At 35.3% G+C, this 16,947-nt stretch overlaps 1 protein-coding gene across 1 annotated transcript in view; it reads right to left on the bottom strand.

Annotated features, from left to right (window-relative positions):
* Mgam (maltase-glucoamylase) overlaps window positions 1-16,947 on the bottom strand; it is a 174,428-nt gene that overhangs the window by 130,021 nt on the left and 27,460 nt on the right. The window contains exons 9-17 of the mRNA XM_046434116.2: window positions 15,708-15,820; window positions 15,041-15,166; window positions 11,662-11,793; window positions 11,398-11,514; window positions 10,394-10,507; window positions 9,034-9,118; window positions 7,499-7,616; window positions 6,296-6,467; window positions 5,028-5,144 (exon numbers count right to left, since the gene is read on the bottom strand). Of these exons, the coding sequence (XP_046290072.1) occupies window positions 5,028-5,144; window positions 6,296-6,467; window positions 7,499-7,616; window positions 9,034-9,118; window positions 10,394-10,507; window positions 11,398-11,514; window positions 11,662-11,793; window positions 15,041-15,166; window positions 15,708-15,820 (1,094 nt within the window). The remainder of the gene's footprint in view (window positions 1-5,027; window positions 5,145-6,295; window positions 6,468-7,498; window positions 7,617-9,033; window positions 9,119-10,393; window positions 10,508-11,397; window positions 11,515-11,661; window positions 11,794-15,040; window positions 15,167-15,707; window positions 15,821-16,947) is intronic.

Genomic DNA, 16,947 nt, shown 5'->3' with positions numbered 1-16,947 from the left:
ATTTCCATTGGTTGTTGTTATTATCCATCTCCCCCTAATCTATGAGGTTCTGGAAAACTTCAGAGTCCCTAGAAGTCCACTGGGTAGAATCTATACTGTCTCAAACCATATTGTCAAATATGTAGACAAACCAATATAATTCAATAACAGAATCTATCAGCACCACAGTGGAAGAAATGACAGAGAAAGAGTTTAGAATATTCATTGGCCAGGTAAAAGACTATGTAAGGTAGAAAGTGCAGGAAGCAAAAGATCACTTCAATAAAGAAATAGAGACTTTAAAAAAGCATAAATCTTCAAAATGAAGGAATCAATAAACCAAACTAAAAATTTATTGGAAGTTGGAAGACATCACCAAAACAACAGATCAATTGGAAGACAGAGTTTCAGGCAATGAAAACAAAATATATATTCTAGAACATAAAGTTTACCATGAAGAAAAGATGTTAAGAAACCATGAACAAAACTTCCAAGAAATACGGGATAACATAAAAAGGCCAAACTTAAGATTTATTGGGCTAGAAGAAGACTCAGAGATACTATCCAAAGAAATGCATAATATTTTCAATGAAATAATACATGAAAATTTCCCAAACCCTTAAGAAAAAAATGGAAAATCAAACACAGGAGGCATATAGGACCCCAAATAATCAAATTTACAACAGACCCACACCAAAGCACATTACTGTGAAAATGCCCAACATACAGAATAAGGACAGAATTTTAAAGGGTGCCACAACAGATTACTTTTAGAAGGAAACCAATCCAGATCTCAGCTATTTCTCAACCCAAACCTTAAAGCTAGGAGGCCATGGAATAACATACACCAAGCTCTGCAAGAAAATGGATGCCAACCAAGAATCCTATACCCTGAAAAATAAAGATTTAGATTTTTTGATAAAATAGAAACCTTCCATGATAAATGAAAGATAAAAGAATTCACAACTAGAAAGCCTGTACTACAGAACATTCTCAGCAAAATATTTCATGAAGAAGAAATGAAAAACAAGAGGGAAAACCAGCAAAGGGAAGAGCTACACTAAAGGAATAGTCAATCAAAGGAAAAACTAATTCAAACTTAAAACCAGAAATAAACCAAAATGACAATAAAAATCATTTCTCAATTTACTGAATGCAAATGGCCTAAACTCATCAATCAAAAGACATATACTGGCATACTGGATTAAAAAAACAAGACCCAAAAATATACTGACTCTAACAGACTCATCTCATAGGAAAAGACAACCACAGACTGGAAGCAAAAGAATTGAAAAAAAAAATTTATCAGTCACATAGATCTCATAAACAAATAGGGATTTCTATCCATCAGATAAAGTAGATTTCAAGTCAAAATTAATCAGAAGGGATCAATAAGGCCATTTCATACTGTACAAGGAAACTATACTTCAACAAGATATAATAATCTTAAATATATATGTACCAAACAGTGGAACATCTGTTCCACTGTCAAAAAAAAAAAAAAAAAAAACCTTCACAAGTTCAAGAATCAAATGGACCACAACACAATAATACTGGGTGACTTTAACACATGTGTCTCACTACTCAACAGATCTTCCAAACAAAACCTAAATAAAGAAAGTATGAACTAAAAATAAAAAGTCACCAAATAATAACCTAATTTTACATCTCAAAAATTAGGTTATTATATATGGAAAGATAAGAACAAATCAACACCAAAAAGCAGTAGAAGACAGGAAATTGGAACTGAAATTAATTAAATTGGAACAAAAAAATTTAAAAATCAACAAAACAAAAAGTTGGTTTGTTAAAAAAAAAAAAAGCAAATTGACAAAACCTTAACCAAGCTAACAAAAATAAAGAGAAAGAAATCTCAAATTACTAAAATTTGTGATGAAAAAGGAAATATCAGAGACACCACTGAAATACAAATAATGATCAGAAACTAATCTGAAAATCTATACTCCAATAAATAAAAAATATGAAGACATTAACAAATTTCTAGAAATATATGACTTACCCAAATTGAATCATGATAGAGAAAATTGAAACAGAACAATTTTAGGAAATGAAATTGAAGACCCCATCAAAAGCCTACCAACAAAGAAAAGCCCATGACCAGATGGCTTCTCAGCCAAATTCTACCAGATCTTCAAAGAAGAACTTACACCAATTCTCTTCAAATATTTCCATGAAATAGAAAAAGAGGGAAACTTTACAAACTCTTTCTTTGAAGCTAGTGTCACCCTGATACCAAAATCAGACAAGGAAAGAAAACTTGAGACCAATATCCATCATAAACATAGATGTAAAATTTCTTAATAAAATCCTGACAAATTTCATACAAAAACATGTTAAAGAGATAGCGCAACAAAATCAAATGGGGTTCATTCCAGGGATGCAAATTTGGTTCAACATATGGAAATCAATAAACATAATTCATCACATCAGTAAACTTAAAGACAAGAATCATACAATTATCTCAATAAATGCAGAAAGGGAATTTGACAAAATTCAGCATCCTCTCAAGTTCAAAACACAAGAAAAACTAGGGATAGTAGGAACATACCTTAACATTATAAAAGCTGTATATGCAAAATCCACGGCCAACATTATTCTATAAGGATAAAAATTGAGAGAATTCTTTCTAAAAACTGGAACAAGACAAGGATGTCCTCTTTCACCATTTCTATTCAATAAAGTCCTTGAAACTCTAGCCAGAGCAATTAGGTAAAAGAAATAAATTAAAGGTATACAAATAGGAAAAAAAAAGAGGTTGAACCATTCCTATTCACCAAAAACATAATTCTATATTTAGAAGGCTCAAAACACTCCACCATAAAACTTTTAGAACTCATAAATGAATTCAGCAAAGTAGCAGGACATAAAATTAATGCCCATAAATTGATTCCATTTCCATACATCAGTGATGAATCAACTGAAAGAGAAATTAGGAAAACTATCCCATTCACAAGAGTCTGAAAAAAATTAAATACTTGGGAATCAATCTAACAAAAGCTGTGAAAGACCTCTACAATGAAAACTACAGAACACTAAGGAAACTGAAGAAGACCTTAGAAAATGGAAAGATCTCTCATGGTCTTGGATAGGCAAAATGAATATTGTCAAGATAGCCATACTACCGAAAGCACTATAAGGATTTAATGCAATTCCTATTATGGTTTCAATGACATTCTTCACAGAAATAGAAAAAGCAGTCTTGAAATTCACTTGGAAAAATAAGAGGCCCAGAATAGCCAAAACAATCCTTAGCGAGAAAAGCAAAGCAGGAGGTATCACAATACCAGACCTTAAAATATACTACAGAGCTATAGTAACAAAAACGGCATGGTATTGGCACCAAAACAGACATGAAGACCAATGGTACAGAAGACACAGAGACAAACCCACATAAATATAGTTATCTTATACTAGACAGAGGTGCCATAAACATATACTGGAAAAAGGATAGCTTCTTCAACAAATAGTGCTAGGAAAACTGGGAATTCATACGTAACAAAATGAAATTAGAACCATATCTCTCACCCTGTACAAAACTCAACTCAAAGTGGATCAAGGACCTAGGCATTAGATGAGAGGCCCTGAGCCTACTAGAAGAAAAAGCAGGCCCAAATCTCCATCATGTCAGCTTAGTAACTGAATTCCTCAACAAGATTCCTAAAGCACAAGAAGTAAAATCAAGAATCAATAAATGGATGGTATCAAACTAAAAATTCTTCACAGCAATGGAAACAATCAAGAAAATGAATAGAGAGCCTATAGAATGGAGAAAAATCTTTGCCAACTCCACCTCAGATACTGCATTAATCTCCAGGATATACAAGAACTCAAACAAACTTAACACCAAAAAAATCAAAGAACCCAATAAATAAATGGGCAAAAGAACTGAACAGACACTTCACAGAAAAAGAAATACAACTGGTCAACAAATAAATGAAAAAAATGTTCAATATCACTAGCAATTAGAGAAATGCAAATTAAAACTACACTGAGATTTTATCTCACTCCATTCAGAATGGCAATTATCAAGACTACAAGTAACAATAAATGTTTAGAAAAGGGTGGGATTGCAAATTGGTGCAAACGCTATGGAAACCATTTGCTTACATGTCTCATTTTATAAAATTATAAACTTTTTGAGAAGGTTCTTTCTTTACTGTATTTTTGCTTCTCTCCACACTCATCATGCATACTTAGCACAGCACCTTTAACACAACAGAGGTTCCTCATAAAATAGAATGGAATAGAATCACCATTTGACCCAGTTATTAAAGGACTTAAATTCAGCATGTTATAGTGAAGCAGCCACATCAATATTTATAATATCTCAATTCACAACACCTAAACTATGGAGCCAACATAGGCACCCTTCAACAAATGAATGGATAAAGAAAATGTGGTATATATACACAAAGAATATCACTCAGCCATAAAGAGAAATGAAATTGTGAAACTTGAGACGATCATACTAAGCAAAATAAGTCAATCCCCGAAAACCAAAGGCCGAATGTTCTCTCTGATATGCAGATATTAACTCAAAATAAAGGGTGGGGGTCTGGGAAGAATAGAAGTACTTTGGATTAGACAAAAAGGAATAAAGGGAAGGGAGAGGAAATGGGAACAGGAAAAACAGTAGAATGCATTGGACATAACTTTCCTGTCTTTATATATGAATACACAACCAGTGTAACTACACATCATGTACAACCACAATAGTGGGATCCTAACTGGAGCAAGTTATACTTATTCTATGTATGTATAATATGTCAAAATACACTCTACTGTCATGTATATCTAGAAAGAACAAATTAAAAAATAAAAAAATAAGAGCAGCAGTAAATAAGAGAGGCTGTGATAGTATGGGCATTATAAGGGACAGCACAGGTTCTGATTAATTGCAAATGTTGGTACAAATTAGCCTAAGTATCAGGTAAGAAGTTAATTCATCAGGCTCCTTGTCAAGGATATGGACAGATCCACTCAATGTATGCCAATTTTATTTCAATCATACTTCTTGCAAGCCTCACCTTGTATTCTCGGCCATTGTGATTTCTGGAAAATGGATAAAATGCTCCCAGCTGCATCCACCGCCTGCAGAGCTCCTCAGGGGCATCCAATGCAAAGCCACATATGTCTGCACCCACCTGTAAAGACACAGTCAGCATGGAGACCTCACTTCCAGGGACCCTGCTACCAGGACCTCCCAACTGAACTAGGTTAAGACTTCCACTCAGCAGCCTGATGTAGTGTGGTCAGAACTGACTCACACTGGCTAACATAGACACAGTTACCTAAGCTTTCTATGCCTCAGTTTCCCTGTTTTATTAAAGTGGGTACAACAGCTTTTTGATAAATTGTAACTAGTAAACCTCTAAAATTATTATTCTACCACACTATTAAGACTTTTCTAAAGTCTTATTATGATCATGATTGTTATGATCACAAATTCAAAAATCTTCAGGAGCTTCTTGTTTCTCATCCTATTAGCTTGTCAAAGCCTAATTCAAATCTCCCTTTCCAGCATAATCTCCCATTCCAATTCTACACAACAATCCTAGTCACATCAAATACTCTCCCTTATACTGTTTTTTCCAGGATTTAGTTCTCAATCTCTCTGAAGCTTCTTCCATCATTAGTCAGTTTTCAAGGTTAAACTCAAGCACCATCTTTTCTGTGAAGTTTCTTTTGACTTTCTCCTCTGACTCCATCACAATCTTATCAGTGTTAGTAAATCTTTCTCAGGATCCCTCATCACATGTAACCATTTGGTTGGTCATAACCATTTGCTTACATGTATCATTTTATAAAATTATAAACTCTTTGAGAAGGTTCTTTCTTTACTGTATTTATGCTTCTCTCCACACTCATCATGCATACTTAGCACAGCACCTTTAACATAACAGAAGCTCAATAAATATGTTGAATTTAAATAAAAAATGCCAAAGCCTCTCAAGTGCTGTCAATGTTATATGTTGCTGAGAACTCCAGCATGTTCAGTTTGTGACACTGATCATCCGTAGACTGAAGGATCGGTGTACTTTTCTGAGTGTATGTTATACTTTAATAGAAAAAAAAAATGGCCCAGGAGATATCAAGCTTTCTCTCCCTAACTTCATAAATCAGTAGAGGGAAGGAAGTCCTGGTTTTAGAGCCATGTTGATGAATCACATGCACACAAGACATTAAATCCCTGGGCCACAGCAGGCAGGGAAGGGAGGTTTATGGTTTCAAAACTTTCTAGAATGGGGTTTTCTAGAGATTGAGATTCATAAAAGAGCTTGAGACAGGGACTCACCATTGGAATACCAAAAAGGTTGAACTCAAGCATGCCAGGGATAGACCACTGAAGGTCATTCCAGGTGGCTGCATTGTCTCCTAACCAATGTGCTGCAAACTTGCCAGATCCCGCAAAGGTAGAACGGGTTATAATGAGGCTTCTCTTATTAGGGAACACAGTCTTGACAGCTCTAGAAAGAGAGAGAGATTTTAGGTATCACTGTGATCTTTATTTGTCCCAGCCCAGGGGATACAGCAACATAACAAGGATATTTAAAGCAAATACCCCATTATTCTCATCTCATTCTCACCTAATAGGGCTAGAGTGGCCTTGGGGAACAGTCTGTACCATTAAGTATGTTCATATTTTGTTATATTTCATTTTGAGGTATTTGAGGACATCATTAACCCCATAATTTACAAGAATTTTAAAACCAAGTTTGAAAAACCTAGAAACTAAAGGGATATAATTTTTCTAGAAAAAAATGGTAAATTTAATTTTATATAGATGTATAATACTAATATTTCATATCATTGAGACTTCAGACATACACAAAAATGGACTTAGAAATAGTCTTTTGGAAGTTAAACTTCTTTTGAGAAGAAGGATTGTAGTAGTAGTTCTGTAATAATAAAAAATATTTAAATTATATATGCCTGTGTGTACTTTTATAACTAAATACAAGTACAAATTTTCCATATTTTTAAATTAGAAATCTATGTGTGTCCATGTAATTTAAAAGTTTTGTGAGACTAATGAATGTGATTTGGGTCTGTTTTCCTTCTGTTACTGTTATAGCAAGTCAAATAAATTTTCAATACTTTTCTTCATACAACATAAAAGTAAACAGAACACAGAAGGATGCTGAACCAAATCTAAAATCCCAAAGCACATTGATATACAAGTTAGCTAGGGCTTTGGAATTGTAGAAAAAAAAGAGCCTAAGTTTTGCTTTTGCAATGTATCAGCTGTTTGATCTTGAGTTCTTGCTTTCTTTTCTTCTAATATTCCATTCATTCAACTGTTCTTTCATTTTATATATTCCACAATTATTTGTCTGATTCCTTCTTCCCCATGTGTTAGGCAGTTTCTTCATTCATTCAATAATGATATTTATTTATTTATCATGTGGCCTTTTAACAAATACTACACATGAGTCGCCCAGCATGTAGAAGACTCATAATCTGATCATGTGTGACTTCATCACAATAATGGTCTCACTCTGCTGTGGCGATCGCCATGGAGTAGCCATACAGGTTGTGGACATCGTACTGCTTGCCCCAGTGCTGTACTGCATCCATGCAGAGACTTTTGGAGAAGAGATACCCATCCAGGACTCCTGAATCAAAAGTGTGATCAGTCAGTGAGAACCACAGATGCACATTCCTACTCTTTGACTGTCATACAACCTGTAAAGGCAGTTCCCCAGGGCAGGATTTTATTATGCTCACTCTTTAAACAATGATACTGCTTTCTCACTATCAGAAAGCTATCCCCCTGAGGTAGTTATTTTGATATATAAATAAATTTTGCAGACCCATTCGTATACGTCCACTCACCTAGGCTCTCAATTGATCAGAGGCAGGCACAAGAAACTAGAAATCTGTCAGACTGGAGGTTTAATTGGAAATTTTTAAACCAAGTTAAATGGTACAAAAATAGAATTAATGGATCAAACTAATCAATTAATTTCTGATTAGTTTCTGACTCTTCTTTACCTTGACCATATATTATAAAAATTATTTCCAATCTTGCTTTCAGTATCTATTCTCTTTTTTAAAATAATTTTTATTTTTATAAGTAAATTGTACATTACAGGAAAAATAAAAACACAAGCAAAGAACAAAGTCATCCAGTCACAAGAAGCTTAGTTGGACATGTCCCTGTAGGTTGTATGCATATACATGTATCTATTCTCTACTCTCACTGCATCATTTTAGTTCAGATCCAGTTACCTTTGCATCTTGACTATTGCAATATTTTCCTAATGATTTATGTGCTTTTGGTCTATCTACCATCTAATTTATACTGCATATTAGTACCAGATTAATACTTCTAAAACCATTTGACTATCATACTTTCATCTAACTAAGAGATAAATAGCTTCTATCACCAAAAGAATGAAGTATAAACTCTGGCTTCCCATCCAAACCCCTAGACATTTGATTCTGATCTACTCACCCTAACTTCCTAATTTTGCACCTCACTGAAATCATCAAAAGGTGGTACAATACGGGTAATGTCATTCCTTTCTCAATAAAGATTCAATGTGTTCTTGAGTCTATGCTTTCTTCAAACCATAACCAATGCAGTGATGCCAATGCTACACCCTGAGAGATAGTGCTGCTCAAAGCTCAATTAAGCTCAGGAGCAACACATTCACTGATAAAACCTCCCTTGGACAAAGTCTACTTGTCTCTCTCTGGTAAGCCCTAGATTGTGGGGTGCACAACTTGAGATTGACATATGCTAACCACCGATCTCTGGCTTCTATGCCATATTCTGTCTGGCCCTTCCCCTAGAAATGGTTTGGACTATAGCTAGACAGATTAGTTGCCCTTTTTGAATTCATTCCTCTTTAGGAAAGCATAGAGTGTTTTCATTTGCTTCCCCAGTCTTCTTGAACTTAATATTTTATCCCACATTTTCTTTCCCTGTGTACAAACTCCCTTGCCAGGTTGTTCGGACCCTTCCTTATGAATTTAAATTATTAAATAAGCATTTCCATTTTAATCAGGCTGACCACAAAGACTCACTTGGAGTGAAGGGGGGATAATTGAGGTTGTTTGTGGAACATCCTGAAACTGAACCATCAACAAAGTTGGAGACTTCATTCATATCCTTCAAGACAAAGAACAAAAACTATTAAGAGAAGCAATATTTTCCATAACAGTATATTGATGGTGACTTTTTTAAAGAATCAAAGAACTTATTCCAGATATTTCCTTTTTAAAGGGGGTATTTATGTACATGGAATTAAATAGCTGTTTCTATATTCTCTAGCCACTACAGACTTCATAGAGAAGTTTCTTAGTATCCCTTTTAAATGATATATGTTATATTTACTCAAAGTGAACAATTCTCAAATATACTAGGTAAAAATTTTTAATTTACATTATGTCATATGTATATCAACTTACACCCTCTATATATCCAAATATAACCATGTACTTTATGACAATGTTAGGGGTATATGACCTATTTTAACATCAGCTAATTTGTTTCCTTATTAAGGAAAGCTAGATTCAAAAAAATTCCTGAGGTCCCTCCCAATATAACTATGAATAAACAAAAATATAAATACATACACATATATAACAGATACATATATAGAGAGAGGGACATTATGTGCATGTGCCAAAGCTGTAAAAATTAAAGATCTGGAAAGATTATACTAAATTTTTTTATGGTAGTTGTCTTTGGTGGCTATCACTGTATAGGTTTTTTGCTTTCATCTTTTTAGTTGCCTGTACTATTTGAATTTCCTACAGTTCTTTTATAAATAGAAAAATTTTCAACTCTAGAGCTCTTTAATTTTTTTTTGGAGCGGGGGGAGCGATAACCAGGGATTGAACCAAGGGGTGCTTAACCACTGAGCCATATTCCCAGCCCTTTTTAAAATATTTTATTTAGAGACATGGTCTTGCTAAGTTGCTCTAGGAAGAACTCTTCAAATTTTGCTGAACATTGGCTGGGTTGCATTGTTGTCATTTGACATTATACTACATATTTCTCCTTACCAAGGCCTCAAGACACTTTGGCTATGATCGCTTTGCCCAACATGTCCAAATGCAAGAGCCTAAAGCAGGCAATTGAACAAATTCATGAATTTTATGATAATTTTAGTGGTATGTGACCAATAGGCTGATTTTAATATCAGCCTATTTATTTGTAAAAGGAGAACTAGATTCAAAACAATTCCTGCTTAGAATTTTGATTCTAAGCAACATGTTTTGGTAAGATTATTTTAACCATAAAATAAGGGATACTAGGAATTATTGTCATACTTGTTTTCTATTACTCCTCTTTTCCCTATGCCCCATGACTAAAAGATGTAGACATAGATTCAACTACCTGAATATTCATCACCTAAGAATTAAAGTGTTAAAAACTCACAATCCAGATTCCATCAAACTCCACTTCACTGTGGAAAAGCTCAAATTCCTTTGCCCACCAAACAGCACAGTTGGGATTGGTATAATCAGGAAACACAGTTTTACCAGGCCATACCTGCAAGAGAAAAAAGGGAAACACTGATAACAACAAGTAAATGAGTATAGAATAAAATAAAGAGCTTTATTTAGAAATTCCTAATATGATCATTGAGATGGAGGTGCCCAGACACAGGCTAGTTCAGTTAGGAAGATGAACAACTCAGAATATTGAGAATAAATGCCAGGGCCCCATTGAATTGCCACTTGAGGAAAATTTTGTTTTTTAAAAATGGTGAATCCATTGGAAAAGGGTATTGTTTAACTTGCTGATCTTCAACTATGGTTCAGCCTTCCCTACAACTTTCTCTGCTCTCAATTCTAAGAAGAGTAAATTGGGAAGTGTTCACTATAAATTTCAACTGACAGTTTATGTACTCTAATATCATTTACTTTTCTCTCTTCCTTCCCTGTCCCGTTTTTCTCAGACACTATACTCTGAAAGGGTCCTCAGAGGTATTAGAAGTGAACTGGTAAATCATGCCTTTGTGGGAAACAAGTGCAAATAAAATTTCGAGAAAAAAACAGTCAAACTTATCAAATACTACAAAGAAATTGAGTAAGAAAGCATGAAACATTTCCATTGGATTTACCACACAGAAGGTAACTAGTGCCATTTTCCAGAGCAGTGTCAATGACATGATAGAGGAAGAAGGAGACTGTGGTCAGCATTGAGAAGAGCTGAGGTGTGGAAGTGGACACTCAGTGCGTGAGCTACTGTTTAGTGGGGCCAGGCTAGGGAAGGCATGTAAGAACTAGGTTGGCTGGGAGATATTGGGGAACGAAAGGGCAAAGAAAAGTTTTTCCTCAGAATCTACAAGTTATCTTCAAATATACAAAACAACCCCCGCCCCAACACACACACACTGCCATAGCCCTCTTCCAGCCCCAGCTTCCCCATTAAGTTACCTCCCCAATGAGTGGATTCACTCCATCTGAACTATTCACCCATATCTTCATAGCAGAGCCCCTGTCATATGGGCCATAGGGATGGCTCTGGGAAGAGTTGTTGGAGATGGCTGGATCCTAAAGGGAAAAACACAGTGGAGAAACTAACTTTAAACTGAAGGCACTGAAAGGAGACTTGGAGTTGGGGACCAAGAGGAGAGTGAGTTGTAATGATCAGAATGAGTAAATCCCTGATTTCAGAGGGGAAAAAAAGGCTGTATATACCACAATGATAACAAATTTCTGTCCGTTATTGTGTAACTCCTTAACAAACTCAGGGAAGCCGTTAAAATCCACTGGGTCATACGTGAAGTCCCTCCTCTCATCCATATAATCAATATCGCCATGTTGAACATCCTGAAAGAATACAAAGTACACAATTCAGTACCTGAGCATTTCCCTGTTCAAATGGGTCATTCAAATTAAATAAATGTGTTATTTAAGATAAATGCCAACTCTGTGCTGGGCTCTAAACAGTCTTAATTAGTCCCTGGCATCTAAGTGCTTTTTTTCCCAGAGCAATTTCAAAAATGAATGACCCATTATTTCCCTAAGGCTTGACCCCACTTCTACAATCAACTTAAAGGCATCATTTATGACACATACTGAGGCTATCAAAGTAAATTTTACCCTGACTTCAAAATAAAAAGAGGAAGGAACTGTCTCTTCTTTCACTTCTCTCTCATTTTATCACACTACCAATTATGTATTACTTCTCTTCTACTTTAAGTCTTTGGTGTCATTCTTTTCTAATTCACCTGTGTGAAAATAGTGGATCCAGAATGACATTTACTCTTGCTCTAAGACACAGTTGTTTTCTCCAAGGGAGTAGTATGGGGGAGAAGAAAATTTTTCCAGAAACTTTTTGGGCTTTTCCCTTTGCATCTCTTCTGAAACCTCTTTCCCCATTCAAAGCATACAAATATTTTATTACATATATATACTGTATCTTTCTGCCCATTTAAAATGGGCAGAACTTTAAACATATATTTAACTCAGTTAATAGCTTTCAATTCCATGTCTCCATGCTCCCTTTGACATCTCACTTCACTATGCACTAGTAAGAGTCCAATACTGCCGTTCCCTAGCATCCTTAAGAAGGAAATGACTATATATACATAAGAAGAAGGACATCAAAAGTAGAGAGCCATTATAAGGGTAAAGACTTGAGCTTGAAAGTCAGTTTCTCTGGTTGTCTGATATTAAATGGGGCTTATAATCTTAAATAGCATTCTCTTTTTATAATTAAATTCTTTTATTTATATATGACAGTGGAATGCATTACAATTCTTATTACACATATAGAGCACAATTTTTCATATCTCTGGTTGTATACAAAGTATATTCACACCAATTCATGTCTTCATACTTGTACTTTGGATAATAATGTCCATCACATTCCACCATCATTTCTAATCCTATGCCACCGCCCTTCCATTCCAACCCCTCTTCCCTATCTAGAGTTTGTCTATTCATCCCATGCTCCCTCTTCCTACCCCACTATGAATCAGCCTCTTTATATTAGAGAAAACATTTGACAGTTGGTTTTTTGGGATTAGCTAATTTCACTTAGCATTATCTTCTCTAATTCCATCCATTTTCCTGCAAATGCCATGATTTTACTCTCTTTTATTGCTGAGTAATATTCCATTATGTATATATGCCACATTTTTTTATCCATTCATGTATTGAAGGGCATCTAGGTTGGTTCCACTGTTAGCTATTGTGAATCGTGCTGCTATAAACATTGATGTGGCTGTGTCCCTGTAGTATGCTGTTTTTAAGTCCTTTGGGTATATACCAAGGAAAGGGATAGCTTGGTTAAAAGATTTCCAAGAAATCGCCATACTGCTTTCCATATTGGCTGCACCAATTTGTAGTCCCACCAGCAGTGTATGAGTGTACCTTTTTTCACACATCCTCGCCAACACTTATTTTTGTTTTTCTTCAAAATAGCTGCCATTCTGACTGTAGTGAGATGAAATCTTGGAGTGGTTTTGATTTGCATTTGAGTTCTTTATATATCCTAGATATCATTGCTCTATCTGATGCATGAGGGGTAAACATTTCTTCTCAGCAAAAGAAACAATCTCTGAGGTGAATAGAGAACCTATATCTTGGGAGCAAATATTTACCCCTCACACATGAGATAGAGCACCAATATCCAGGGTATACAAAGAACTTAAATACCATTCTAACAATAAAATGAGATTTTTGAGACAACTAAAGATGGCACTGAGAATTGTACCTGCCAAAAGAATTTAATACATGGTAGCTCTCATTATTTCAGCAATTGTTCTTATGATCCTTTGCTTCAGTTCTTCCTATACACTTCTCTGTTATTCCTCCCTGAATCTTCATCCCCTCATGCAGAAAGTTGCTAAGGGATGAAGAATAAGGAGTAGTGGGGGCTGTGGCCAAAATGGAGAGTGGGTTCATCCACCCAAATGTCTGGAAGCACTCTCATCTTCGGTTTTCACCTATTGGTCATAGGCCTCTATATGTATATATTTATTTATTTATTTTTAAGTGGTATCAGGGATCAAACCCAGTGCCTCACGCATGCCAGGCAAGCACCCTACCACTGAGCCACGACCTGGCCCAGTCATAGGCTTTTTGAATCTCAATTCTTTCAAGCATTTTCTTTTATATTTTATATTTATGGACTTTTTTAGACTCAATTTAAAACTGTCTCTTGAAGCTCTGCTTCAAATACAAAATGACCACATTACATGGAAGGGCAAATTCTGCTTACTGCCAACTCAATAGCAGTCAGAATACGAATGCAGAAACAGATGGTGCAGAAACCCATCATATTTAATTACGTAGTGTCAGTTGTGTCTTGATCTGGCTATGTGGTCTCGGTCAAGCTATTCCCACCCCCAGCTTAGCCTCAGTTTCTTATCTATGAAAAAAAGATGCTAATCTAGATAACTCAGTGCTGCATCCAGGATATCTTCCCTTTTGTCTAAGTCTTTGGGTTCTGAAATTACTACCCTTCTTCAATTTTTCCTTAAAATATATATGTAAAGCATATTAATCAGCAAGGCATGGGGGATGATGAATCTGCATCATTCATTACCTGACCATAGAGATAAGAATCAAGCTTATACCAGAATCTTAGAGAAACTTCTGAAGACACAATATCATTCTTATGGTCAGTCCCTGCCATGAAACTTTTGAATCAAAACAGTCCAAGAAAGAACATATCTATGGTTAAAAAAAAAATCTATACTGAGAAGTATTAAAATATTATAACCCAAGATAGAGAATTAATTTAAGAACTAAAATTAAAACACATCATGTAAGCTGTAGTCAGTGCATATGTATGAGAAAATTTTTCTGATAAAACTCCTAACCCATAATGGTAGTCTCTAAGTACTCCTCCCACTCAAAAAAAACAAAAACAAAACAAAACAAAAAAACTAGGTCTCCTTGAAAAACTGGTTGTCCAACAAAAAGTCTAGTATTCTAAATATATAATAATCTTTTTATTACAAAAAAAGCCCTAAAACTTCAGGGAGAGAAAGTATGAAGAGCTGTTCTTATTCATTCCTCCAGGGAATTTCTTGATTTTTGGAGAATCACTTAAAACCTCACTTACATAAGGGAGTTGTGCTGCCCGGTTTCTGTTCCAGACTTCTTTCATGTTTTCTAGGGTTCCATACTCATACCTGCTGAGGTGGAATCCAAGTGCCCAGTATGAAGGTAGAGCTGGCCGTCCAATAAGCTGAATGAAATATGAAAGATGTAGGTTAGCAATATTCTTACATATTAAAATTTTGTCAGAGCATTGGTTTGTTCTTTTGTTTCCTGAGACAGGGTCACACTACATTGCTCGGGTTAGCCCTGAACTCTTGGTTTCAAGCAATTCTCCTGCTTGAGCCTCCTGAGTATCTAGGACTACAGGTGAGTGACCACCTGACTCTAGGCATTAGTTCTGAGGCACAAAACATACCCAATTTTCCAATGCACTGATTTCATTTCTGTCAGCATATTAGTATATTTTTCTACCCCCTTTAAAAATCATTAAGGGACAGGCCATGTTTTGGGCATCTTTATATTTTCTCCTTTTTATAACCTAAAAATTATATAATCCAAATTAGCATATAAACTTTAAAGTCTCAAATTTGTTCTTTAATGAAATCTGCTTTTTGTTATTACAAATTCATGATAGTAGATTTCTATGGTCACACTTGCATATTAAATTTACTTTTCTTGAATACTTGCAATGTAGGCTTCCTGTCACAGTCACAGCATCATAAGTTTACCTCTAGATATTCTTGAACAACTTGCTCTGGTGTGTTTCCCAGGAACACATAGAAGTCAAGAATGCCCCCAATGGTACGGTAAGTGATTGCTGGGGCAGGCTGGAGGGTGACCTCTAAAATGATTAGAAAAGAAGAAATAAAAATTAGAATTTGTTCAAAATTTAGACATGAGTATCACTAAGGATCTCAATTTTACTATAGTGATCTTAATGCCTCACATTTTGCAAACAAAGGGCCATACTCTTTTTCTGAAAGTCCACCTCCACATGGCATGGGAGTCAAAGCTTTTGTTCCCTGACAGACTTTAATAAGAGGTGACTTAGTGTCTTACCTCCTTGTGCTAAGACCCAGGCTCTGATGAAAAAGTAACCAGGTCTCGGTCAAGCTATTCCCCTCTAGCTTAGCCTCAGTTTCTTATCTATGAAAAAAAGGATGCTAATCTAGATAACTCAGGGCTGCATCCAGGATATCTTCCCTTTTTTCTAAATCTTTGGGGTCTGAAATTACTACCCTTCTTCAATTTTTCCTTAAAATATATATATATATATATAAAGCATATTAATCAGCAAGGCATGGGGGATGATGAATCTACATCACTCATTACCTGACCATAGAGAATAAGCCATTGGAGCATAATAATTATTTGGGACTGAAGGTATTTGCTACTGAGATTCCTGATCTGCCTAAAAGCATCACCTCCAAAAGAACTTAATTGTCATAAATTCCCTTCCTAGGAGCAGCTCTAATTTTCTTTGAAACAATAAGCACCAATAGACATTGTCATAAAACAATTACATCTCCCATTGATTTCCCCCAAGGGCCTATTTGTCTTTCAAACAGTCACTCACTTCTGAATAAATATCTTTTTTCCCTTCCCTTACAAGTTGGTAGATAAGCACCAAGATCTAAACATCCTTTTCAGTTACTCATCACTAAGCACTCCTATATGCAAGCACTTGTAAATAAACTGCCTCTTCCTTGGTGATCTGTCTCAGCAGAATTAAATCTGGGAATTAAAATCTAAGAATTAAATCTAAGAGGGTAGAAGGAAAATTTCCCCTTTCTGAATTTCACAACCACATGTTATCCTAACCCATATTCCATCTTTATGGTAAGAATATAACCCAGATAGACATACTGAGGTACTAACTTCAGTGAATCTCATATCAAACAAGATTCAAGCTGAAAAAAGTCAGATTACATCATAAATTCAAAATCCTTTTAAGCACCTATCACCATT

Source organism: Marmota monax, unplaced genomic scaffold (genome assembly GCF_021218885.2).
Source record: "Marmota monax isolate L192 unplaced genomic scaffold, Marmota_monax_Labrador192_F-V1.1 WCK01_AAM20220418_F8-fsc00122, whole genome shotgun sequence".
Taxonomy (NCBI): domain Eukaryota; kingdom Metazoa; phylum Chordata; class Mammalia; order Rodentia; family Sciuridae; genus Marmota; species Marmota monax.
The sequence above is the reverse complement of the archived record's forward strand: the minus strand, read 5'-3'. Positions and strand labels throughout refer to the sequence as shown.